Below are 27,834 nucleotides of genomic sequence, written 5' to 3' on the forward strand. Positions count from 1 at the left end.
GAGATGTAGGAGATGTTAGCTGCTCAACCTCTCAAGGCTAGCTAAAAGGTTGGTGGAATCAACTGACTATCCTTTTTTGGTTGCCTAGCAACGACCTGCTGGGTGCCCCTCGCCCCCCATCTTTGGTTACTTAGCAACCACTTGTTGAGTAACTGGCTCAGCAGCAGTTTCAAGTTTCCCCAATGCGCCTCATAATTGCTTAAAAATAAAAAACAACAGTGTGAAGAGAAAACTGGATAAAACCGGAAATGTCGCGACAACAGTTTGATAATATTTCAGATATTTAAAACAAACAACTAATCAATAATTATCGATATCGACTGATGTGAATCACTGATATTGTAGTAAGTTTTTCAGCCCTGTACGCTTTCAAGAACGCAACATTGTGATTTGTTGTCCAACGACCTCCAGCCTCCATTTGGCAGCTCTCACATCCTGGATTTAAAACAGGAACATAAAAAAGGCAAAAAGCTGCCATGAAATTTGGATTCCAGGGTGACAGTTTTTACTCCCACTCCCTGCTTCCGGATCAACCATCATCACACAAATTCAGCAACAAGGAAAGCCTGCTGGAGGGACGACAGCTGAAGCGTTAAGTGACAGAGCTAAACAGCCGGGGCGGCACGCAGAGCTGCAGATCTTTCATTAGAAAGACGGAGAATCTATCAAAAGAGCCGCCTGAATGTGAAGCTAACGCTAATCCGCCTCCTGAAGAGACGACTATTATCTCCAGACTTTGGAAATAATTTGCCGCAAAGTAATTTCAGAGAGATGTATTCAGCTTTAACCTTAACTGCACCGGTTCTACATCCGAATAATTTTACTCACTATTGTGCAAATGATAATTACGCTATTTTTGTCTGAATTTCCTGTATTTCTGTTTTTAAAAAGCAGGCAAATGGTTATATTCATGCAATGAAATTGGTCATATCAAGTATTAAACCATGTAACAGTATGACGATCATTACATTTCACCTGATTGAGGACAAATAGACGTGTTTAAATTATAATTTTACTTTTTTAGGAGGAAAACAACCCAACATGACCAAGTTCCTCCTTTGGCAAATCATGAATCAGCTGCAAGTAACCACAATTATTTAAATTTAACCACATTTAGAATGAAGACGTTACTATTATGACTTTATTTTCAAAGTTATATTTTCACCGAGTTAAATATAAATTCATAAATGTTTAGATAGTTAAATTAAACTAAATGTTCCAATTAAATAACTTTTGAGCTAAAAATTTAATTTGCAAGTTAAATATTTAGTTTGTAACTTTGACATTTACAAATGTATAAATGAATAACATTGTAAAAATAGGACTTTAAAAAATAAAACCCTATTTTTTCTGTTATGAAAGGTCAGATAAACCAAAAAATTGTTGTTAAATGTTGACAAAATGGCATTCCATACATAATCAACAGTAATAAAGCCTTGAAAACATTATTAATCTACGAATGTGCTTCACTTAGTGCAATAAATTATTTTTTAAAATAATATTTCAGCTGTTGAGAGCCACATGAAACTGAAGGTTTCAGGCTATTTGTGTGTTTTATTGATTTATAAATCATATTAAAGCAGCTTTCTCAGGAAATAAGAAGCAAAATTCATGCAGAGAACCTGGACTGTTTAACTTCTGTCAGCCTGGACAGAAAATATAAAGAAATGATTGTTGAATGAAGACGCAGACGTTCCCACAAGATGCAGTAAACCTTTCTGTTTCTGCAGCGTAAAGTCTGACGGAGCAGACGTAATTACCACAGCGTCTAATTTAAAGGCAGTTGTCGGATCCTCAGGGGAGACGGAGGATATGTAATGAAATCACGGAGCATGAAATACGCATTGCTACATATCGACAGTGAAACCGCCCACAGATCTGCTGCTGCTGCTGCTGCTGCTGCTGCTGCTACGCTCACAGCAACATTCACAGTGTGAACCGGAGCAGCACGTTTTCACTTTATACCAGGAATCTACGGCTAGAAGAAGAAACAACCTGAGAGAAGTCAACCGATTCCTGTCAAAATTGGTGCCAAACGTTTGTGCAGCAAAGATTTTTATTTGTGCCGCTGTCATTTAAAAGATATGAGCAACTAACCATCCATATTTACAAAATCAAACAAAGCTGGTGTCAACCAACATTCGTGGTAATTTGTGCTGCAAACGAGCACAAATTTTCTTATGTAGTGCTTTTACTTTGAAGGTATTGTTGAAAGTTTTGTGCTGCAACAATTTTTGTTCTCACTGCTTTTGCTATTAATTAAAGTTTAAAAGTCAAAATCAAACAAAATTGGTGTCAAACATCAAAAATGTTCGTTTGTACGGCTATAATTTTAAAGATATCAACTCTGCTACGTTTGTGCTGCAAAAATTTCTGTTTGTGCTGCTTTTGCTTTGAAGATATTATTGAGAGTCTAAAGGTCAGAAGGTCAACAAGTCCCCAATATCACACAACTCTAACAAAATTGGTTTTAGGCGTTTGTGCTGCAAAGATTTTGTTTGTGCCGCTATAATTTTGAAGATATTAATAAATGGTTCCAGGGGTAATTAGAAGTCGACCAGCCAGTCCACATTTTCAAAATCAAACAAAATTGGTGTCAATCAACTCTGTTACGTTTGTGCTGCTTTTGTTTTGACGATATTATTGAAAGTTTCAAGGTCAGAAGGTCAACCTGATATCGCCCAAATCTATCAAAATTGTTGTCAAATGTTTGTGCTGCAAACATTTTAATTTGTGCCGCTATCATTTTAAAGACAGTAATACAGAAAGTTTCCAGAGGTCATCAGATGCCAACCAAACCTGCTTTAGTTTCATTAATGTCTTCAAAACAAAAGCAGCAAAAAGTTTTGCAGCACAAAAGTAGCTTAGAATTGTTTGACACCAATTATAGCTGGTTGACCTTTCATGACCTCTGGAATCATTTATTAATATTTTTACAAATGGAAATTTTGGTTGTACAAACTTTTGATATAAATTTTTAATTTGATTGAATTAATTTGATTGAATTAATTTGATTTAAGGAAGGATGACCTCTCGACCTTTGAACCTTTAGTAAAATCTCCAAAGCAAAATGGAAATGTTATCAATTGTTGATAAGGTAGGGAAAGGTTGGATCAGGTGACAAATGGATGGAAAAATTCTGCTCTGAAGATTTTGGCATCACTTCCTGGATTTGTTAAAATTTGCTGTCGGATCCAAATGTTTCTGTGGGTTTTTCCACATTTTTTCTCTGAAAGTGTGGTAAATAAAAATGATTTAATTTGGTGCATCTGGTTGAGTTAATAGTTTGGATCACTTTGCTTTACTGAGATAAGACAGATTCTGCGTTCCTGACTTACTGCTGCACATTTTTTCACATTACATTAAAAAAATACTAATTTTGTTTACACACACACTACTTTGAGCCTTTCAAAGATTCCTTGGCCTCTAAATAAAAGTTAGTTTGTTACTCTGTGTTGACTAAACCAGCAGAAATCATGAAGCAGATAAACGTGTGGGCCAGAGGGCGACTGGTCCAAACACTTTGCTGGTTTTAGTTCTGCTCCAGTGGCCCGCCTCGTCCTCCGGGTGGCTTTGTTTGTCTTTTTAGAGCCGCTGAGTTTTTTTTTCTTTTGATACTTTTGTTTGGCCTAAAAAGAATGATGTTAAGATAAGCAAACGGTTCGGTAACAGAGAGTCAGACTGAGGAGGGCAACCCAGTGGCCCGGTTGTTAAAACGACACAAACCGAGAAAACAACCCCAACTTAACGGCGAAGTGTGAATAAATATATCAGAACGGATCAAACTAACGGCAATTAAAACAAACAAAACAAAAAAGATGAAACTGGAAATTATAAAAGAGTCCTTTGGGATTGAAAGAAAACTGAAGCAGCAGAATCATCACTGTTAAAATGAGTGAATAATTTTAACAAACAACCAGCAGGTAGCATCAAACTGTTGCTATGGGAACCAGTTAGCTCCCTAACTAAGGGGGATGGATGGATGGATGGATGGATGGATGACAAAATGGTTGGATGAATGTGAAGCTGCTCAATTCTGCAGCTGATTGGATGAACATGGATGAACATGGATGAATGGTTGGACGTGGAGCTGCTCAGTGTGGTGCTGAGGCTGCAGCTGATTGGCCAGCTGGCTGTGCCTGCAGCTGATTGGCCGGCTGCCTCTGTGACTCACGCTGTACAGGATGTCCACCCAGCCCTCCATGGTGATGCACTGGAACACGGTCAGCACGGCGAACAGGATGTTGTCAAAGTTGGTGATGCCGAAGTTGGGCCCGGTCCAGTACTCCTGGCACACGGTGCCGTTGGGACAGGTTCTGGCCGGCAACTCCGACCCGCACGGCCAGTCCACCACTCTCTCCGCTGAGTGACAGAAACAAAGACAGAAACATGGCCAGTGTGAGTCCAGCGTCCTGAAACAAGGAAACACGTCAGAAACACTTAAACCAAACCGAGACGACAGTTTGGACCAAAATGAAAACGATTCTTTCCTCCATTTTGGTCCGGCTGTGAAATTTGAACCTCCTGGTTCAAACTGTCTGTGAAGCGATTATTCATCGAAGAGTCAAAACAGAATTAGCTGCAGTAATTAAAGTCTGAATTTTTCTGACATACTTGAGAAAACTGAGGGTTTCTGAGATATTTTTGTTTGTTAGATATCAAAATAAAGAACAGGTCAACTTTGAAAAGCAGAAGTACACTGTGTCCCAAATTATTATGCAAATTGGATTAAAGTGTCAGAGAGATTAAATTGTTTGTTGTGCTATTAAATTTAAAGATGTACTGTGTGTCAGGGCTCTTTGAATCATTATAATTAATTTCAGAGAGCTGGTTGATTAGTTTGTCTGGTGAGTTCAATTAAAGGAAATCTACTTCAGAAGGATGTTCCACATTATTCAGCAGGCCACAGGATTGAAGCAATATGGGAAAGAGAAAGGATCTCTGCTGATGAAAATCATCAGATAGCGTAGTGCCGTGTGACAAGATATGAAAACATCAGATATTTAACAAAAACTGAAGCGTTATCATCGTACAGTGAAGAGATTTGTGGTGGATTCAGAACAGAGATGGTTTGTACAGATAAAGGCAGAATGAGGAAGGTTTCTGTTGGACAAATTCATCGAATTAAGAGAGCAGCTGTTAAAATGCCCTTACAAAGCAGCAAACAGTTATTAGAAGCTGCTGGAGCCTCTGGAACCTGGAGGATCATCCAGAGGCTGGCGGTCCAGGAACCTACTATTCTTCCTTTTCCTAGAGTAAAACCATGTTGGAGTATTTTATGTTCTGACCTCCAGGCTTGAAGCAGGACTGGTGGAACTTGCCCATGTAGAACTCGACCCCGATGATGGCGAACATGACGATGGCGAAGAACAGCAGCAGGCCGATCTGCAGCAGTGGAACCATGGCCTTCATGATGGACTTCAGCACAACCTGGAGGCCTTCGCAGGAGAGCCAGCGGTTAGGGGCCAGCACCACAGGGTGTGTGTGTGTGTGTGTGTGTGTGTGGTGGACTTACTGGGAATCCCGGACACCAGTTTGAGGGGCCTCAGCACTCTGACGGCGCGCAGCGTTCGCAGGTCAAAGTCTGAACCGACGGTGGCGAGGATCCTGACGACACAAAGAACAAGATGGCCGACCTGATTCAGAACCAGAAGGACCCGATATGACCTTTAACCTTCTGGACAGGACGAACAGGAAGGTCATGGTCAGCAATAATGTGACCTTTAACCTTCCATACAGTCAACCATCCATCCATCTTTTCTTCTTCCCGTTTATTTTACACCTCAATACAATAAAATTTATCTTGTTTATTCTTAACATTTTCTGCATTAGAACAGTTTTTATTCAGCCTCCATCTTGTTCAGTCTCTCATTGAATTAAAAAGTTTTGGGTCCAAAATAAAAACTTAAAACATTTCAGCAGAAAACATACAACCTAAGGGTTCACTCATGGCAAACACAGACATGAAGCTCATTACGTCATGTGCTGCCTTCCTCTGTGTGTGTGTGTGTGTGTTTGCGTGTGTGTGTGTGTGTGTGTGTGTGTGTGTGTGTGTGTGTGTGCGTGTGTGTGTGTGTGTGTGTGTGTGCTGTGGCACAGCTGGCAGCCTTCATTACAGCCTCAACACACAGAGGGAGACTTAAGTGCTTCACTGAGACACACAAAAAAACAGGTCCTCCAGGCTGGAGACTCAGGGAGAGGGAGAGGAAGAGGAGGAAGAGGAGGAAGAGGAGGAAGAGGAGGAAGAGGCAGATGAAAATAGGAGTTGATTTAAGGAGACAGAGGGTAAGTGGATGCAGACGAAGAATTATAATAATGTGATGTGGAATCAAACACAGAAACGTTCCTGCACACTTTCTATGCTGCAAGCACAAATTGATTCCTCCACAATTTTACCAGAGATTTTATTCTGCTGCTGCTGCTGCTGCTAAGCTAACGCCACTTTATTTATGAAACGCTTTTCATGCACAAACATATTAAATAACATCTCTGGTGAGAAGCTACTATCCACTCATCCCAGCATCACAGCAGTTTGGGCCTTTAATTGGTTCAGTCAAAGTATTTTCCTGTGCAAAGTGTTTCAAGAACAATAACAATATTTTGCACATTGTATGTTGTAAATTTATCTGTAGACGGTTATTATAGATTAAAAAAAAACTTTTCTAAATTGGAATCCATGCTTGAAGATTTTAGAGCAGAGCTGTCCATTGTTTTAGTTTAGATTTTTTTAAATCTGGCAGATAAAATATGCATAATTTGCTGTAGCATTAGCAGAACTTATGTTTATTATTAGTGTTTTAAAGTTAGTGCAACTAACTTTTTGGCTAGCAGTAGCCACCACTAGCTTCATGCATTTGCTGGCTAGTGGTTAGCTTTCCAGTCCAGGTTAGGCTGCAGAAATGAATGAAAAATGAATGGAAGTCAATGAAATTTTGTTATGAAGACAGAAAAGTGTAATTTGTTTGTGTGTGTGTGTGTGTTTGTGGTCTTTGTATTTGTCCATGAGATGATGATTTAGACACATTGCAGTCATGAGCTGAAGAGGAAGCCGTGACTTTTAATATCCCTTTATCGTGTCTATAACACATCCATGTCAGAGACAGAGACTGGCTCAGGAAATATGGGAGGTGATGTTATTGGATGTCACACACACACACGCACGCACGCACACACACACACACACACACACACACACACACATACAGATTACTCTGGGTTCGTCTGGAAGCTAGCTGGACAACAAACAAAACAAGATACAGCAGCTGATGAGCTACATGCAACTACAGAATGCAAATAAATCACTCTCAATCAGTGTAAATATATTTCTCTAAATAAAATACATTTATTGTTAAGCAGAGTTAATTACACTTCCATTAAGGATAATGGAGGGAACATAACAGAGCTGGCAATCACCATAATCAAGAAATCATTTTAGAAACGATTAGATTAAAGCCCATTTTCTGGTGAAATAAAACACAAAACAAATAAAAAAACAAATATGACAGAAATTTGACTCCACTGCTTCAGGAAGGAAATGTTTTCTCATATAACTCAAACAATCTTTCCATATTTGCTGTTCAGGTCTTGAAGAGTTTACTTTGTGTTTTGGACTAAACAAAACTTTAACTTTTCCTTCTTATGCCAAAAACATAAATCCTCCCTGTTTTCACTGTTGCAGCTTCCAGCAGTCGTCACAAGAAACTGGTCAGCCAATCCGAAGCAGAAGAGACAGACATTTATTTTTTAGATTCAGGCAGGGAAGTTCCTAAATAAACAAGATAAAATAATTCATACATGCGAACCTTTGACACATTTTGAAGATATTCAAACACTTTCTGAGCCCAACACTTCCGGGTCGTAAAAAACATTCATATTCTGAGAACTTTCCAGAGGGCAAAAAGCTTTTTGCTAACAATGATTAGCATTGGTTTTATCTGTTAAGTTGTCAACATAACGCACAAAATCTTAAATGCACGCCTGATGTATAAAGGAAAAAGTGCTTTGTTTCTAACCGTCAACACAACGGCAACTAGATAAGAAGATCAGAAAAAAATAATTTTAAAAGAATGGAGAGAGAAGTAGCTTAGCTATGCTAGCTTGACTATGACACCCTTAATATGTAGATGTGGTATTCTGTTTCGGTTCAGGTAGAAAAAGGGCAACCTATACACCAACTCTGACAGATTACAGGTAGATCAGCTGTTTAAATTAATCAGCCGCTGCAGTGTTAGCTTAGGTAATAGCAGCGGGAGCTAATCTACCACAGAGGAAACATATTGTAACTGTAACGAACTGAATGTCCTGCTCTTTGCGTGGGAAATGTTTGTGTGTTGTTTGGTGTTGAAACCTGATATGCTAGTGGAGCTGTTGTCAGTCAGTTGCTATGGTAACGGCACATAAAAGATAAAAAAAACAGTAGAAAATGTTCATTAACAGTTTTTCTGCATTATCTTCCCCTTTGCTGTGGTGCACTAAATTAAAAACATGTCCAGGTTTCATTTGGTTAACGGAGTTGTTCTATTGCTGCAACATTTCCAGATGTAAACAATAACCTGCAGTGTGTCTACATGTGGTAAGAAAGTACTGCTGCTAAAGGTCTATCACATCATGAAAACAGTTCTTGAGGGTGAAAGGTCATACACGCTGCTTGTATTGATCAAAGCTCAGAGGAGACATGAGTCTGATTCTTATGACCAAATAATGAATCTGCAGAAACAGACGCTCTCCTGCAGAGGTCATCACACATAAATCCAGATGCTTTTATCAGACAGACAGAACTGGAGCTCCTGTGATGCTGAATAACACAGAGGTAAGAGTGACTCATCAGGCTGCCTATTAAAATTTATAGAGTCAATCCGCAGTTTATTTATTTAACCCCTATTTCTCTTTTTCATTCCTTCATGCAAAGACTCAAATTAAGATTTAAAAATAACTGCAGCTCAGGAAAATGGCCGGGAGATATTTAGGATGTAATAACAGTAAAGGACGATGGGAAATGAATCAACAATGTTTGATTCAAAACTGATTACGCTGCTGATACATTTGGACACTGTACTGCACGCAAACCTTCAGATATATGAACGATGCAGAAAATTACATAACTAAAGTTCATACATCTGCTTTCAAATGTTTATATAAAGCTGCAGAATCAACATTAACAAGGAGAGACGTTTGCAATCCTAACTGTGTCTCAAACCAGAGAGACAGAGCTGGGAAATGGGGAACATAATTTCCCAATTTCCATTTGGAAATATTCCAAATAGAAATTTCAATTGAGTGGCATGTTTCACACATCACATCACATTTCTGATGTTTGTCATTTAATGGAAACACCACAAATGTAAAATTGTGCTGGTTTTATTCTCACATTAGCAGAATACCGACACTGAATTTTTTGCATATTTGTAATGAAACGCAGCGAAAGTTGCAGTAATCAATACAACTAACAATCAACAGACAGGTGAGTTTCTCTAGATGTTTCTGAGACATCAGTCCTTTAATCCTGGAAATGTTCTTCAGGTGATAAAAGCCCGACTTTGTAACTGTCTGTATGTGGCTCTGAAGGTTCAGATCTAAAACAAGATTCTAAGTAACTGAGCAAGAAGTTACAGTTTTATGAATTTATGTTTACCTAATAAATATAAATCTGATTAAATTTTAATCATTCCACTAAAGACAGATGAAGAAAATGAAAAAGAAGTTGAAAGTTCGACAAACAGGTGGGGAAAAGGAGGCGACCCAAAGAAAGCCAGGCTTCTGAGTGATGTAGTTTAATTACTGCGACCCGGTCAAAGCTGGGGGCCAGGAGCTCTGATTGAGTTTTTCACACATCTCTGTAAGACGAGACGAGCGATCTCTGAGGACAGACACGGGAACACAGCGCTGACAACCTGCCTGAACAACCGCTCCTCGTCTGTGTGATCGTTACCAGCTGGTCCCTGCCGGCCGGCCTGCCTCACCGTCTGTCTCTGGCCTCACATCCAAACACAGACTGTCTGTCCGAGGGTTTCAGCATCGCTCAGTGTCCCCACGTTTCTCTACCTACAACTGCTGAATGCATATTCTTGTGTCTTTCAAGTACTAAAGGGGATTTATTATGCAAAATTCACATTTTGGACGTGTTTTGTGCTTCCATATGAGCCTCAACTGCTTCTATAAAACAGCCCAGGTTTTTAAAAACAACCACCCAGCCGTCTTTTGGCAATAAAGTAAAGTTTTTTGCTCTTAATCGTTAAGCAATCCCAGCAGAGTTCAGGCCGTTACCTAGCAACCCAAGTAGAGTTCCGCCCCTTACCTAGCAACCCAAGCAGAATTCCGCCCATTGCCTAGCAACCCAAGCAGAGTTCCGCCCCTTACCTAGCAACCCAAGCAGAGTTCCGCCAGTTACCTAGCAACCCAAGCAGAATTCCAGCATGTTTGCTCTGCTGGTTTTACTGCTGTACAATGGTTGCTGAAAAATAAAGTGTTTTGTTGCCGACTTACCATCCAGAAACCACCTTCTACATTCTTGTTGGTTGTGTAGCAGGCTCTACTTCTGCTTTTCAGAGATTCATGGTTGTGTGACTGCATATCTGTTTGCCGTGAGTGTAAACGTTGAGTTGGGTGGGCGTGGTCAGCAGGAACTTATATGGATTTAAAGCAACAGAGACGTAATAGTTTGAAGTGAGCAGATTTTGTGTAGAAAATGTAACAAACATGTTTTGAATAGGCCATAGACCCATCCTAACCTGTACAAGGAAGTATAACAGGTCACCTTTAAGTTTTTCTTATCAAATGCAAGTATAAAAGATTACAAAATAGTATTTTAGATTACATTTTAAACATAAAATAACCCAAACGTGGCACTAAAATTGGCTTCTTTTTTTTCTTCTTTAAAAAAAAAAAAAGAGCTGCAAAGGTCCAAAAATATCAGCTAGTTTCTGATTACAGGGCGACCATTATTGCTCATTTCCTCATCAGGGAAGCTGTTTCCTCTTCCAGCGTTTCTCTGTCAGCAGCTTTGAAATGATCAGATGTGCCAAATGGTGCTGAGGCTCTCAACAAATCTGTAACCTCGTTCCAAGACATTTCCCTCAGAGAGAAGGTACAAGAAATCTGTCGGAAAGAAGAGCTTAAAAACGTTTCCCACAAGCAATATGAATCTCTCCAGTCATTATTAATGATTGGATTGTACAGAATCACCTCTATTACCAAATTAAGACATTTGTTGCTTTCTCTTCTCATGCAAAAATGTCAGAACAATCTCATTTAGCAGCAAGCGAGCCACACAATCAGTCAAATTTAGTTTCTTAATAACAGAGTGTGTGTTTGCGTGTAAATGGTGGCGGTTTGTTTCTCCTTGATGTTATCCGATGTGAGCGGACAGCGCTGACAGTCAGAGGAACAAGCATTTCCCACAATGCCATGAGGACAAAAAGGGGTTCCTCATGAGCTCAACGTGGCTGCCAAAGCCACTCGCCATCAAACATGGCCGCCGCGGTCTGAAAGTTACACGCACGCCTCTGAATGCATGCACATGTTGCAGTTTTTCTCACTAATGAACATCAACTGCAAAAACGTTTTTTTGTTTTTTATAATTTAATTAACTTATAAACCTATAAATAAATACCTCCTACATTAAATCTAAAGGACAAACAATTAAAAATTCATTTTGAATTAATTGCAGGGTCAGTGATTTACAGATAGAAAAAAATAATTACATTTCTGACAGAAAGGTCAGAAATTTACTAGAAAACAAGAAAACTTTTATATTGATATCAGAAAATTTCTAGAGAAAAAAAGACAGAAATTTTAGAGCTTAAGAAGTCTAAATTAACTAGAAAAACAAGCACATTTTTAGATTAACCTCCAAAAGTTTCTAGAGGAAAAACAAGGAATTTTTTTTTTGCTAAAAAGTCAAAGCAGAAAAAAACTCCAAAAAAACGAGATTTTTAAATTAATCTCAGAAATTTTCTAGAAAAAAAACTTGGAAATAGTTGAGTTTGAAAAGTAAAAAAATTGTTTAAAAAAAAAATCGGAAATGTTTAGATTAATTGCAGAAATATTCTAGAAAAAGTTGGAAATTTCTGAGTTTTCAGCTTTTCAAACATGAGTAAATTTCTAAGAGTCCAAAGTTTCAGAACTTTCACTCAGAAATTTCCCAGTTGTGTCAAGAAAATTTGATACTAATCTCAAAATGTCTGATTTTGAAAAGTTAAAAATTTGCTGGGAAAAATTTAAATTTTAAGACTAATCTCAGAAATTTTCTAGACAAAAAACAAGTAAATTTGTTGTTTAAAAAGTCAAACATTTTTGAGAATCTTTAAATTGGTCTCAGAAATACTTAGTCTTTGATATTAGTATGTCACTTTTCAAAGTCAGAAATTTTCTTGTTTCTCGTAGAAATTTTCTGAGATTAATCTAAAAATGTTTACATTTTGTGGCAGAAACTTATTTCTCTTCTTTTTCGATCTACATCCACCCAAATACGTTGTCCAATGATTAAATCTATACATAATATAAATCCATAAATTTCCTCTGAAAGGAGAGTCAAGATGTGCTGGGATGTCTGGGAATTCAGTCAACTTGAAATGCTCTTACTTTACAAGCTGACAACTAAAGTACAGATCCTGACCTGAAGAACATCGGTGGGATTTAACCCTGAAGGAATCGCTGAACTGGACGACCCTGCAATAAAACTGCTTTCAGTCTGTCTGTGGTGTATGTCATATATAAATACAGCATGTCTGTTACCAAGTCCTATATCTTTATTACGTTTTGCAAGACCAGAGAGCTTACCAAGAGCAGAACGGAAGACAGAGGGACTGGAAAATAACATTAATAAAGAAGGATTAATATAAGCCAGACAGTAAAGATATTGCCTGAAAAAAACAAACACGATTTGTTTATACTTTCTACAGGGAGGGCCTATAGGAAATTAAATTAAAATGCACTATAAGTAAAACTACAGTTTCAGACATGGAAAACATATGAAAGCTTGAGATTAAATGTGAAAAAACAAACCAAATAACCTTTGAGCTTTCTGTGACATTTTGGTAACTTCTGGTTCAATCTAAGAATCTGGTTGTGGTTAGTTCTTATTTTAGCTTAGCTTGTGCAAGAAAGTTTATAACTAGGGTCATTATGACATTTTATTGGACTTCAACATTTGTTTATGTTTTATTTTAACTTTTTTAACCTGGAACTCAAACCTTTTGTCCTCATAAAGTTTGTGTTTATAAAGCTTAAGCTAATCAGTTTTTTGCTAACTTAGCTCACTTGGTAACTTAAAATGCACTAAATTATAGCGCTAACTTAGCTCGGGTTAAATTCTTGTGCAAACATAGCTTGTGTTGGCTTCTTTGGCTAACTAAGCAGGTGTATTCATCTTGTGATAACTTAGCTCGAGCTACTGCTGGTGATAGCTCAGCCTGAATTAATGTAGCTTAAGCTATCTAATATTTGCTAACTTACAGTGATTTTGACTTGGGCAGGTGCTAACTTAAACTGTGCTAGCTTATTGCGCTAACTTAGCTTGAACTAAGGTAAAGTCTTATGTTATTTTTAGCTTTGAAAAACCTCTTGAGCTAGCTGCATAGCTTAGGCTTATGTCTTGTGGAAGGTTATCTTATGTTATTGTAGCTGAAGCTAACTAACCTGTGCGAACATAAACTGAGGTAACTTAGCTTGTCCTAACTTTTGTCCTAAAACTTCTTTGGTTAGCTTGTGCTAACGTATTGTGAAAACTTGTTTAGGGTAAATGTTTAGGTCAATTAACTATCCACTAAAGGTAAGCTAATATATTTGTGGTAACTTAGCTTTCGCTAACTCGGCTTTTGCTAACTTGTCAGGATAACTTATCTCATAATAATCTTCCGTGATTGGGCTAAATTAATGTAACTTATACTGATTTCTTGAGTTAATTTAGCTTGTTCTTACTTCAAGGGCTAACCTTTTGAGCTAGCTTAGCTAACAACTTATTGTGGTTCTAGTTTGAGATACCTGGGTGTGTTTTGGTGAGCCATTGCAGATTAATGCAGCCTCAGTGTGCCCCCAACCATTTTATTGACAATGCATGAAATGACTAACAAAAACACATTTTACATTAGAAAGCCACGTCCACAAACAAACCAGAAGATATTTTAGTTTTTTTCATTTCTTAAATAAAAGCCTCTGAATGTGTCCTCATGCTAACTCCAGAGCTGTCATTCATGAAATGCCATCATTAGAGAGACCTGTCTCTTTGTTGGAGGGAAAAACTCCCCTAAGTGCAGCCGCCACTTTGTGAATTTGGATCACTGTCACACTCTGTCAGACACAGAATCCCAAGATTTTATTCCTTTCAAACCTAGAATGACAGCAACAGCAACTTAGAAAAACAAAACCTTCCATTTTAGGTTTTTCTAGGTGCTTAAATCAAAGATAAATCCCACATTAAAGCTGTTTTGTTTAATGAGCAGCTGGCAAGCTGAATAATAATTTAGTCAGAATTAAAGCATGACTATATTAGACAGTCTGGCAGCTAAACCATTATAATTATTTAGACAGAACAGCTGGGTAGAAATATATTAAAAAACAAATGACAGTAAAGATTATTTTTTAATAACAAATGCTGCAAATTATTACCACTGATGTTAATTAAGCAGAAAGTGCTTCAGGTTTAGACTATACCACTGAAAATTAGGGTTTCATGCAAATATATCTGTTTCAAATTGTATGTTAGAGAAATAAAAACGACACAATATATTGCAAATGTAACGTTTTTGCCCATTCTTCTCTTCAAACTAAGTCAAGGTTGAATCTAAGCTAACTTTTAACAAAAGTCTGTTTCAATTCGAAGACACGTCATGTTCATGTGGCGGTCCTGGAGGATTTCAACTTTGAACATAAACAACTCGGAGGCTTTAATTGCTGATAAGCTGTGTTTACACCATCAATGCAGCGGCTGAGAAATTCACGTTTCCTGGTAACCAGCGACTCGACGGTCTCAGAAAAACAAAGAAAGAAAGAAAAAGAAACAAAACAACTAACTGGAGAGAAACCAAATGAAATCAGCTGCAGCTGTCCAGGGTTCACCCGCCTGACAGGAAGCTTAATTTGTGCTAATCAATTTATCCCGCCGACAAATTCAGTTTGTAAACAGATAAAGATCGGTGCGAGTCGACCCGATTCTGAATCCTTTATTCTGTCACATCATGTTTGAGTGTGGAGAAACAAAAGTGCCACAATCCATTAAATAAGGTCATCATTAAACAAATTTAAAAAATAAATACATTCTAGTGCATTTAAATCCAGTTTCTTATAGACAAATAAGTAAATAAAAACGAATAAACAAATAAATATTTTGAATAATAAGCATTCAAAAATGTTAAGTAAATTCCTGAATTTAATTTGAACTGATCAGTAGTTCACCAAGTTGGGGTCACGAATATGTAAGTCTAGGGTCAGAAATGAACCTAAATTAGTGCCAAAAGTGATGATGAGAAAAAATATGAATTTTAGAAATGTAATACATACAAAAAACTGATTTAACAGTAAATAAAACCAACATGTTGGCCAATATATTGTCTGTTGATGCTAATTGTGTCACCATCGTACCAAGTATTTGCAGAATTGTGGCACTTCTGGCCCTCCATACATCCTGGATAACTACACAATACCACCACCATATTCTGAGTTGAAGCAGCAATTGTACTCCCTAATTAATCATTTTAGGGGAAAATGTATTGATTTATCTATTTGAAGGACTGTGGCATTGTTGGCCTTCCATACTGCCAGGGCAGATGAACAATAAAACCACAATAGATCTAAAGTTTACAGTGTAATATCACACTGAAGGACTATAAAAGTACCCTCAATTTTGAATAATTAATGGCAATTTAGGTAATAACTTATCTATCTACAGAATTGTGGCACATCTGGCTTTTCCTATGTCCAGGACAACCACACAATACAACCATCATAAATCTGAAGTTTATGAAAATGAAGGACTAAAGCAGTAATGACCAATTTTGAATAATTATCGACATTTAAACAATTATTGATTTATTTATTTACAGAATTGCTGCACTTCTTGCCTTCCATAACAGCCACGATAAAGCTGGGACTTTATGCTGCATTATGAAACTGAAGGACTACAGCAAGTCATTGAGACTTTATTTAAATTATTTTATGAAAAAGCTCATTTCCATCCGTCCATTAGTAATTAAACTTTCTGCAAGATTTCACATATTTAAAAAAGTAGAAAAAAAATCTTGTCAATAATTGATTCATATTTTTGCAACTAACTGACTTAAAAATATTCAAAGTGTTCCTGTATTGTGTAAAATCTTTTAGAAAGCTGCCTAAACATGGCAAATTTTTACTTACTTTCCTGCAATATTCACCCCTGAGTTAAACCCGTTCCAGTTTGTTAGCTGGATTATTGCGCTAAGAATAAAACAGGAAGTCCTGTTTAGGCGCCGGCCATTTAAATCCCGTTTCTCCTCTACCTTTCTCCGATCTGTTTACATGCTCTGACATTTCATGTCTTACAACCTTCACTGTGTTTACACACAAACATCTATTATCCTCAGCGCGACGGCAGGGAGGAGAGAGAAAAGACCAGATTTTAAATGTAGAGCGGTTTGTTTTCCTTCATATCCGGCGCAGAAACTGTTTCAGATCAGGAACGGTTAGCGTGAGGTGCTGCTGGATTAAAGATCTGATTTCATTTTTCAGGCGGTGACATCGCAGCACACGTCCAGATTTAGATGCTTAAATTAGATGTTTATATTTAAAAATGGAGTGAATTATCAGCTTCCTGAGGGATCGGCTTTGTGCTCTGTGTCTGCTGCACATCACTCATTAACAAGCACATCTGGATGTTGGCAGATAATTATTTTCCTCCATCTACTCCCAGGCAGCAGTGGAAACAGAAGATGGACCATTATGTAACCTTTCAATTTCACCACTTTTTGTCATATTAAAATCACTAATTTTTATGTATTTAATTGGATTTTTATGTGATGGAGCAAGAAGAAGCATTGCATAATTATAAGAGGGGAGAAAATACTTTTCAAAGTTTAAACAAATAATCACACACTTCCAGTAATCTGCTGAGGTGCTAACAGCACAGCTAACTTTTTGCTTAGCGCCTTGGCTAACATTCAAAATGCTAGCAGACTTAGCTTCCTCTGAATTAATGCTTAAAGATGAAACCTAAAGAGTTAATTCACTTGGCTACTGAATAAAGTTTGACATCTTTGTTGAAGTTTTGGTTATAGAATGTAAAAACTTCTTTAGTTTTATTCATGCTCTTATTTTGGAGAGAAGGAAAACTGTTTACGCAGCAGCTCTGTTTCCTCTACTTATATTCTGTCTTTTTTCCCCAAATAATTTCATTTCAAACAAGAAACATACAGAACGAAAAAAGAGGATTTGAATGTGATAACTTACAAGCTCTAATGATATTATAAAACGTGTAAATTATAATGTTAAAAATTAATTGATTCCCGATTCATTTTTAGTCAGGCAGACATAACTGGAATTGAAGATAGAGGCTTAGCATTAGCTTAAACTAAGTAACATGTTGGTATAGCATTTTAGCCTAAGTTTCTGCTAAATATCGTGTTGACATATCACTTTAGCATTAGCTTCTGCTAGATACCATGTCGGTGTAGAATTTAGCATTAGCTTTTGCTATATATTGTTTTAATATAGCACTTTAGCATTAGCTTCAAAATATGTTGGTATAGCACTTTAGCAAATACCTTGTTGGTACAGTGTTTTAGCAGTAGCAGAGGTTTCAAGCTTCAGCGTTAGCATCTGCTGAATACCGTATCAGAAAAGTGCTTTAGCGTTATCACAGCTAATTTTTAGGTTAGTGCTTTAGGGTTAGCGCAGCTAACTTTTTCTTCAGCGGTTCCCATCACTACAATAGTGTCACAAACGTTTTTCAAAATCTTTTCTGCCACAGATTCTCGTAGCTCAACCTCAGTCTGATCCCAGTAATGAACGACACGGCTAATCAAAATAAAAACCCTGCATGACCCGCTCCGTTCCCAAAGCTCAGCTCGTCTATTCAAGGCTATTACTGTGAGCTATTAGCTCCACAGCGATCAGCCCTCAGCTTCATTAACAGAGAGGTGATCAATCAGCGGCGTAATGAGGGCCGCCTGTCACTCCGGTCACTCTGACCGCGTCTCACAAACAAATGTTGCTGATCACTCTGACTGACAGCATCAGTTTACTGGAACTGATCACAAGCAGAAAAATAATCAACGATTTCATTGAGTTTTTGTAAACATTTGCCCTCAAAACATGATTAATACTTAATTATGTTGTACAAATAGTAGGGAGAAATTAACACTTTGTCTTGGGTTGTCCAAAGTGCTTCCTATTGGTCATTTGTGGCCCCTGGAATAATTTTGTGAGGCCCCCAAATGCAGTTCAAAAATGGTACAAATTTGACCTTCCGATAAACTGATGCTTTTTTGTAATTTTATTGAAAAATTAAACAATCTTAACTGGAAAATGTTTGCTTTCAACAAACATAGTGTTTGTTGGGTCACTATGGAGCTAAATTAAGGTAAAAAAAAAAAAGTTCATTCAAATTTTAAAAAAAAAATTTTATTAAAAAAATGATTGTAACTAAAAAATGATTTTGAAGATGAAAAATTATTCTGAAACACAAAATAAACTGAAAGCAAAAGATTTTAAAAGAAAGAGGTCCAAAAAGACTCAGATTTTCTTTCTTCAGTTTCAGATTTTGTTTCTTTTGAACAAACTGCCAGGCTTTCCTTACACCCCCACCAGGTTTATTTATTTTACAGATTATTTTATGTCTGCCTGTTTGGAGTTTATGTTTTGTTAATAATGTTTTCATATTTCCAAATTTCCTGTCAACTTTAAACATTTTTTACTCAAAAACTCAGCTTAGCAGGTTTTCTGGGGGAAAACAGGATAATTCAGGTGAGTTATTTTCATACTCCACATCAACACCAAATACACACCAGAGAGGCAAAACATTACGACCACCTATAAGTGAAGTAAATAAATGTATTTTTTCCAGTTTTTTATAAAGAGTGGATTTGAAACCGAAACTTTTCATGCACTATTTTGTGCTGATTTATCCAAAAAAGTACACTGCAGTTTGTCTCTTTAGTGCGATAAACATTCAGAGATTTCTAAACCACTGTAAGCCGTGGCAGTTTACTCAGTGAGAGACATTTTTATAGGTGTGTCATGTAAACTTGTTTGCATGAACTGGTGCCAATCCTGGCCACTCACGGCTGCCTGTGGCTCAGATCCAGCTGAACCCGTGACAGCCCAGCGCGCTCCAGAGTCATTTCACAGCTTCCTCTCTTCAACGGAGCGCAGGTGTGAGTTCGACTCACTCCTCCAGCTAAAAACACAACTGCTTCAGCGCCACTAGAGCGGCAGGAAAAGGGAAAGCAAACAGACACGGAGAACAAGGAAGGAACGGCTGTGTGTGAAAATATTAGACGAAACTTCATGTTTGCAGCTTGTTTGGGAAAATGTTAAGAGCTCAACCAAATGCAGAAGGAAGATATATGCACATAAATCAAATAAAAATCATAAACAAATAAAGATCAGAAGGATTCTCTTTGTACATCTGACATTAAAAATAATCAATGGAGAACTGTATTAATCAACATCAATAGAAATCCTAAACTGCTGCTGTGGGATCACAATTTATTTTAGTAAAATTGTCGTTTACTTTCATGAGATCCCAATTTACTGTCATGAAATCCCACTGTAGGTCTGTAAGATCGTAATGTACTTTAATGAAATCCCAAATTTACTTTCACAAGATCCCAACTGAACAAAATCCACTAGCACATTATTACACTTATAATATGGGAAAAGATTTTAGTCTTGTCTTATTTTAAGTGTACTAAAATATTTGTACAAGAAACAAGTCCAAAAATACTTGGTAAAAGCAGTTTAAACATCTTTGCACTAAAAACTCTTTTACTTTGAACAGAATTTGAAAAACAACGTTGGTTCTACCAACAAATTGCATAAAGATTTTAAAAATTAAGTCCAAAAGCAGAAACTTTCTTTCTTTTCTTTTCTTTCCTTATCTTGACTTTGCTGCTCTGCTTAGTGAAAAACGTAAAATAAAGCCAAAGTTTAAACTTCAAATGTTTGCAAACTGACCCGGAGAACATTGCGTCTGTAAATCGGCGCTGACCCAGGTTGTGTGTTTAAGAAATGTCGCTACTCTGACGGCACAGCTGAGCACAAATTAGGAGGCAATTAGCCACAAATTAGCCTGAGCAGAGTGAGGATGTGAGGTGGAAATGTTAATCACACAAATCGTAAAACAGGAAGAGGAGAGAGAGAAACAGCAGCAGGGTAGTCCTTTTTAATTTAAATAACACTGGAAATGAAACACAAAATGGTTTATTTTTTTGGTTTTAAAGATTTAGACAAACGCTTGCAGTGTGTAACTTTAATAAAAATATATTTTTTACATATTTAATGAAACTGTCAGTCTGTCGTGACAATTTTTATGAGAATCTGTGAAACAATCAAACTCCTCTGGCTTCTCCGAGTGCTAACTACAAACAACCAATAAGAGAGAGCCAGGAGGCGGGTCTTAGCGCTGTCAATCATTCATGTGTAAGACTAGTTAGCATGATAACAGTAAGTTGCTTCTCTCCGCGTAGCCCATTTATCAGCGCATTCACAAGGTTGATTGACAGCGATAAGCCTGCTTCCTGGCTCTGATTGGCTGTTTTTGGTGAATTTCTTCAGACAGCAATAGCAGCTCAGGGAGAATGTGGAGGAAACTGATCTTTTCACAGATTATCTGTCTCATATTAGTATGTAAAATAATATAAATTGATTAAAAATCAATGTTTTACTACGTTCCATCCACTCTTCACAAATTGCCCCTGGTAGTTTGTTTGTGGAGAGGGAAAAAGAAAAAAGCCGTAACTGAACTAATAATTAGTCCAGCAGCAGTTGAGCCAAATGAATGTTAGTGTAATTTAGGAGGAAGTGGACACGCTCCAGAGTCCGCGGTGTGAGCCAGGATGGAAGAGGCAAGAGACTCGGCGGCACATCGCTGCCCCATCGCCATGGAAACAGGAAGACAGCAAGACAATGGCTGGACTGGGTTCGTGCGGGGAGTACAAGTTGGAAACGTGGGAGAGAGGGAGCCAAGCGGGAGAGGAGGAGGCCTGTGTTTGTTTTGTTAATTTAGCTCTGCGCCCCGACGGACACGGCTAATAATGAAGATATTAAAACTGAATGATGCTCTCAGGCTCTGCTGACATTCAGCCAATCTTGGTCAAAAAATCGGATCATAAAAATTAATAGATTCTGCAAAACTATGAGGATGATTTTACGCCAGCAGGCCAATTCTGCTGCTGAAAATGTTGATTAAACATGATTAAAGAAACAATCAGAACATATTTACTTTGTAAATGTGAGAATAATTTCAGAAAGTCAGAACAGCATCATGATGATCACTGACGATTATTAAGAAATAATGTTATGTTATGTTATGTAAGTCCTAAATCTCAACATAATGAGAGGATTTTCAGCCATTTCTACTTTTATTTAAATGTAACCTAGAGTGCAGAGTAAGGTGATAAAATGCACCTTAGGACTTTTAAAACACCCAATGTGACGCTAAAATCTAAATGCTAAAAATCCCCTGAGGGCGATCATCACAGAAAGCACAAAACAGGAGAGTAAAAGTCAAGAAATAAATGCAAAAAAAAAAAAAAAAAGAAACTTCATAGAGATATTTTCTGATTGGCATAAACAAGTTTGCTGTAAAAAAAACAACATAAATAATTAAGCAGGCATAAAACTCAAGCTATAACCTGAAAATCAGCGCTTCAGCTTGATACAAATCATTCCTGAATGCTGATAAAGTCTTGAACTAACGTTAGCTTAAAAAAATTGTGTATATGAAGTTAGCATAAAATACTTGGCAGAGTGCTAATTAGCAATTAGCGCAACATTTCAGTTAATTACACAGGGAATATCTGCACAATTAAAATGAACTTGAAAAGTTGCTGTGACGATGCAGATCTGCAGAATGATTGCTGCAGAACATACAAGAAAGAGCTAAAGATATAGCATAATTCAGCAGAAGAAGCAGAAAATGTTGATATATTAATTGCTAAAATTGATTAAAATTTGCAGAAGACTTTTGTAGACAGTAAAGCCAGTAAAAGCAAAAGGCATCTAGAGAAAGGAAGACAATAAAAATACTAAAACACAGAAATAAACGAGAGAAACATTGAAGAAATAGGAGAAGGTTTGACATGTCTGTGCTCCAGAAGAGTTTGGCAGAAAACCATATGATCTGTAGCAATGATAGTGATAATTCCTTAAAGTAGACATACGTTTTGATGCATACCCAGTAAAATATGTATCAACAGCATAATTTTGTTTGTCAAAAAACATGAAAAATTACAATTACGGAAAAAACGTCAGAAATATCAAAAAGCCGAGACATTTGAAGATAGTCTAAAGTAAATGGAGTTTCTATGTTGAAGTAGGCAGAAGTAGTAAGCTGTGAAAAAGCAGAAGATTTTAGCAGAATTTTATAGACCGTGAAACATAAACAGGATCTCAGTAAGAGACAATGCAGTAATGCATTGTGACTACATTTGTTTATGTGTGACTGTCTTCAGTTTTAAATGTTGTGGTTATGTCAGCGTGCAGCCGTGTGCATGTGAGCAGATAAAACAGATAGAGAAAAGACAAAGAGTCCTTTTGTCCATAACAGAGTGTCCTTATGAATTTCTTGTAACATTTTGGGTCTATAAAGTTACAACATTCATAGTTTCTTTTCAAAAGGACATTTCATAAAAAGGACAAAAGTTTGTGAAGTAAAGATCCTACCTGTGAGACACATAGTGAATTTAGTTCCTATAGGTTTTTGTTAGACAAAATGTGTAAGTTCAGGACATATTTGAAATATTTTTGAAATCAAAATGTTTAAATGATTTCATGTGGCACATTGAAATGAATCCTACAGCAAGGCTGCAGACAGCAAAACAAACAAAAGGAGAAGTAAGCTGTGAAAAAGCAGACGATTTTAGCGGAATATTGTAAAATTTCAATGTCTTTCAACAGGGCTGAAATTTGAAAAAACAGCAAATATTTCAAAAAGTACAATAGTAAAATTTGGCAAAAGATACAGCAGAAATATCCAGAATAAGCAGAACGTTTTGATATATGAATTAGCATAATTGGTTAAAGTTAGCAGAAGTAGTTAAACGAAATAAAACGCAAACAGGAACTTCACTAAATATTAGCTGTATTTTTAATGGGACATTAGTTTCCAATATTTTATGTCAGCTGCTGTTTGTCCTTCCCATCTAAACTAAGCACCTGGTGTTTTAAGTTTTAGTCAATATAAATTAATCACAAGTATCTGATAAAATTTATATTTGCATTTGTTGTTAAAATATTATTCAAGTTTACAATGTAGGATAAAACTGCTGGCTTTCTCATAATACAGTTAAACTGATGAAAACATTTGGACTGAAACTGACTGACTGAGCAGCCAGAAATAAAAACTGTACAGAGAGCCTGGAGAATCGTGGATCAGGTGTCGGGGTGCCCCAGCTAACCTGGCATAGATCAGTGTCTGTCCTGTGATTGGACAGATCAGTGTCTGTCCTGTGATTGGACAATTCAGTGTCTGTCCTGTGATTGGACGGACACTGCTAGACTTTCTGTCTAGTAGGAAGTTGTGAATAGAGTTTAAAAGCTCCTGCAGGACCGAACACATTCACAGGAAGCTGGACCAGCAATGGCTCTGCTGAAGGTTCTGCTGCTGCTGCTGGGGCTGGGTGAGTCGGACACGCTGGACACACTGGACACACTTCTACTGGCTGTAAATGCTATGAATTATGTTGATCTGTGTTTTATTTTATTTTATTTTATGTTATTATATTTTATTTTATAAAGCTGTCATGTTGGTTCCTTATTTATACTGTGTGAATTTAATTTGCTAAAAACAGAAACATTCTTCTTCAGGTGTTACGATGAGCTCAGGGTCTCTGCAGAAGAGAATTATTGGAGGTCAGAAGTGTAGAGACGATGAGCGACACTATCATGTGAAGGTAATTGCAAATGATCAAACATCAGCGAGATTATGTGGAGGATCTCTGATCAGTGATCAGTGGGTTCTGACTGCAGCTCACTGCTGGAAGTCAGATCCAAGATGGTGAGTCAGGAAAACTAAAAAAATCAACAATAACTGATTCTTTCTTTAATAATAATATCTTTTTTGCCTAGGGTTCTTAAGGCACATGTAGGAGTTCATCCTAAAAGTGCTCCAAAGCTGACCCATAGAATCACTGAACGTGAGGTTTATATAGACAGTAACGGTCGAAAACATGACATCATGCTGCTGAAGCTGCCAGTAAAGATAACAACGATCCGACCAATCAGACTACCTGACTGTCCAGATACTCTCCTACTGTAAGTTTTATCTTCTCAAATTTCAGGTTCTTGATCTGCCACATGAAGAAAAGTTCATCCAGGAAAATGTTTGAGCTCTGGTCTACCAGAGTTAGTTGTTTTTCTTAATGTGACTTATTTTTAGGCCTGAGCAGTGAAGCCCTGGCGCAGTGCCTATTACAATTGCATGATTTCTTCTTATTATTATTTCTTTATTATTATTTTTCCATCACTTTATGCGGCCTTGTGGGGGCTGCAATCAAAAACTCACCAAACTTCACCCAAAATTGGTGTGGCCATGGCGTTGCAGCAAAGTGACAGGTCACACTACTGCCATATGTTTGGCTCTAAATTCCACGTTTCGACCGAGCTGCACCAAACTCACTGAGACTGATCGTTGTCCAACCCCCGACAGAACTGCAGACCAATATTTGGTGGTTGTGGTCTAATTCCTCCACAGCACCCTGTAGAATATTTTTTAAAAATCAGCCCTCAGCCACCCAGAATTCTGAAACTTGGTACACATGTATCTTGTCAGAAACTACAAAAAACGTCTCTTGGAGCTATAATCCAAACCCAACAGGAAGTCGGCCATTTTGAATCAAAGCTGCCATCTTGTCTTTTTTATTGATGTCATATCTGAGTGAACTTGTCCTACAGCTTTCAAGATCCAGGCTTCAAACTCAGTCAGCACAGTCTTGAGGCATTGAAGGTCAGAAGGTAAAGGAATTCATCAAAGCATGTGGGCGTAGTCAAGCCTCAAATCTGGCCATTCACCATGAAACATCATGGTGCAATAACTTCCCCAAATAAAGTCCCAGCTGCATCAAATTTCATTTGTATCATCACATTCACATGGTCAATTGACATCACTTTAGCCCCACCCCCTTCCAACAGGAAATCACCTGTCTTTCTACAATTTTTCTTCCTTTTACTCTGTGGTTCATGCAGATTTCAACCTGTGTTTAATCAAATAAAACATGATGATGAATCCTTTCAACGCTGGCTGTTGGTGGGAGAATGTGGACGTGGCTGAGTGGCAAATTCTAGTCTGCATATGGTTGTCTCTAAATCAGTGTTTCTCAAACTTTTTCATCCTGAGGACCATTTAACAAGCTGTCATGAACCACTTAGCCTGAAATTGCCCCCGCAATAACACATCTCAATGTGTGATGCAACCTGAAATGAAAACATTACTTTCTTAACTCATGTATTTTTCTTTGTCCATTCTAATGAGAAGAATGGTGGTGTTTGGTAAATGTGACTGGCCACAACACAGAGGTCTACTTGAGTATTTTGAGTTATTCACAGAATCAAATGAAAATAACAATAGCTGTTTACTTGAAAGCAGAGCATCATTCATTACCAACCAAAGAGCAGTTCTGACTAACTGGAACGATTCCTACCACTAACCGTTTAAAGGAATACAGTCCCTAGTGGATTCCTCAGCGGAAGCTATAATTTAGCTTCCCCCAATCATATAAGTAGCCCTGGAGTTGTTTTCTTTCCACTAGAGGGAGCCCTCACACCGCAAATGGTGAAAAACACTGATCTATATGCATCATTGTATTTGCAGTAAACTTGTTTGAACTGACCTTTGTAAACCTCTAAAGAGCTCAATACATTGAAGCTGCAATTCAACTCCGCTGCGGCTCCTGACTTATTTGAACAGCTATGTATCCACAGCACGTCAGGCGACGTGCACTGGATGTTTTGTGCTGTGGCAAGGAGCGCTGCCAAACACATCACACCCATCACCTAGCGGACGGCGATGTCAAGTGGGTGGCGTTGCTGGAGCTCACGTGACTGCCACACGGCCGGAGACGCACATAGCTGCGAGGACCACCAATGCCGCTTGCGGCTTTAATTAGTATTGCTTTTCTTGTGTTTCAGTGGCACCAAGGTTCAGATTGCAGGTTTTGGAGCGACACAAGTTGGCTTTTTTAACAAAAGACGTGAGATAAATGTTCATGTTTCTTATTGTTATTGTTGTTACCTCAAAATGTTTTAAATCAGTTTTTAGACTCTCTGCCGTAGCTGAACTTAGCAGTGTGTTGAAATTTTTATCATCAAAAATTCTCTGAGATAAACTGCTTAAAGCTGAAATAGAAAATTCTGAGAAAACTGTGAACTTAGCAATAAAATTTGAACCAGCAACATTACAGGCCCCTCACATGTAAAGTGAGTGGGATGTATATGAGCACTGATTGACAGCACTAAGACCCTCCTCTTGGCTGTGATTGGTTCTTTTGAACCTGGAGTGGTGCATTTCTCCAAATAGTTAAAAAAAAAGGGGGAAGATGTGGAGGAGATCAGGCTTTTCATAGATTATCTGTCTCATATTAACCATGAGGACATAGTGACAGTTTTGATAAAAATGCAAAAAATACATTTTATGCAAGTAACATACTGCAATTTAATAACCAGATAACAAGGTGATAACCTGTGCAAATTCTGTCAACACCTAAACAGACCTTACATGTTTATGCGGTTTTTCCTCTACAGTCGAAGATTTTCCAGATGATCTTCAGTGTGCAGAGTTTAAGATTGTTAAAAATGAAAAGTTGGAAAAGACACTGGCAAAAGAAGAGTACTTTAAGCGCTCATACCAGAAGTGGTACAGTGTGAAAAGTTCTAAGAAGGACCCATCTCACGTATGTCAGTTTTTAAACAATTTCTGCACAAAATCTAGACATTGTTTCTATTTTACTGGATAAATCTCAGCAGCAAAATAACTGAAAGCTTTGTGTTTGTGACAGGGTGACTCTGGTGGAGGCTTTGTGTTCAAGAACAGGCTGTATGGTGTTATGGCCTTCACTGGAGATCCAATATATGCATTCAATGAACCAAGTGCTTTCCTGGATGTTTGTGCCTACAAGCAGTGGATAGATGATACAATTAACCAAAAACCCTAGGTTGCTCGGTGTCTGAACTGTGACTAGATGTTCCCAGCAAAATAAATTCACAAAGTTCAAGTTAATCTTTAAATTTCAGTTTTTAGTTTATTCATTTTCTGATTTACAGCTGAATTGTTTTGGGATGTAAGTTATTGTGTACAAGTTATTCAGTGATAATATCTTATTTCTCAATAAGTAAAGCTGATGTTTGTAATAATCAGTAATAATATCCACTGTCACATGAGTAGGAAATAAATGCTTGTTATCTGATCAGACTGTCTCTCTTGTGCTTATTTCTGGTTGTTAGTGAAGAAAACAAGGCTTAGCCTGAAGTGACCCAATTCTGAATTTTTGGTAAATTGGATTTTTTTTGCCGGGGCTATTCACACTGCCAATAAATGTGACCTGTATGCGTTCTGCAGTCCAAACGGGCAGGCGACCTGAAAGTGTCCCGCATGCACAGTAGAGGGCGAAATGTAAGAATCAAGACAGATGCCGTTGTTTCTTACTAGAGGGG

General features: G+C 37.6%; 2 protein-coding genes across 2 annotated transcripts in view; one reads left to right on the forward strand and one right to left on the reverse strand.

Annotated features, from left to right (window-relative positions):
* The window catches only part of cacna1bb (calcium channel, voltage-dependent, N type, alpha 1B subunit, b), a 137,472-nt gene that overhangs the window by 73,700 nt on the left and 35,938 nt on the right, over positions 1-27,834 (reverse strand). The window contains exons 6-8 of the mRNA XM_044144188.1: positions 5,516-5,607; positions 5,289-5,438; positions 4,175-4,362 (exon numbers count right to left, since the gene is read on the reverse strand). Coding sequence (XP_044000123.1) covers positions 4,175-4,362; positions 5,289-5,438; positions 5,516-5,607 — 430 coding nt within the window. The remainder of the gene's footprint in view (positions 1-4,174; positions 4,363-5,288; positions 5,439-5,515; positions 5,608-27,834) is intronic.
* On the forward strand, positions 23,712-27,587 carry LOC122846927 (beta-fibrinogenase mucrofibrase-3-like). The gene is made up of 6 exons (XM_044144189.1): positions 23,712-23,807; positions 23,995-24,184; positions 24,256-24,441; positions 26,314-26,375; positions 26,926-27,074; positions 27,180-27,587. The coding sequence occupies exons 1-6, from the start codon at positions 23,768-23,770 to the stop codon at positions 27,333-27,335; spliced, it is 783 nt and encodes a 260-aa protein (XP_044000124.1). The 5' UTR covers positions 23,712-23,767; the 3' UTR covers positions 27,336-27,587.

Source organism: Gambusia affinis, linkage group LG17, assembly GCF_019740435.1.
Source record: "Gambusia affinis linkage group LG17, SWU_Gaff_1.0, whole genome shotgun sequence".
Lineage (NCBI taxonomy): Eukaryota > Metazoa > Chordata > Actinopteri > Cyprinodontiformes > Poeciliidae > Gambusia > Gambusia affinis.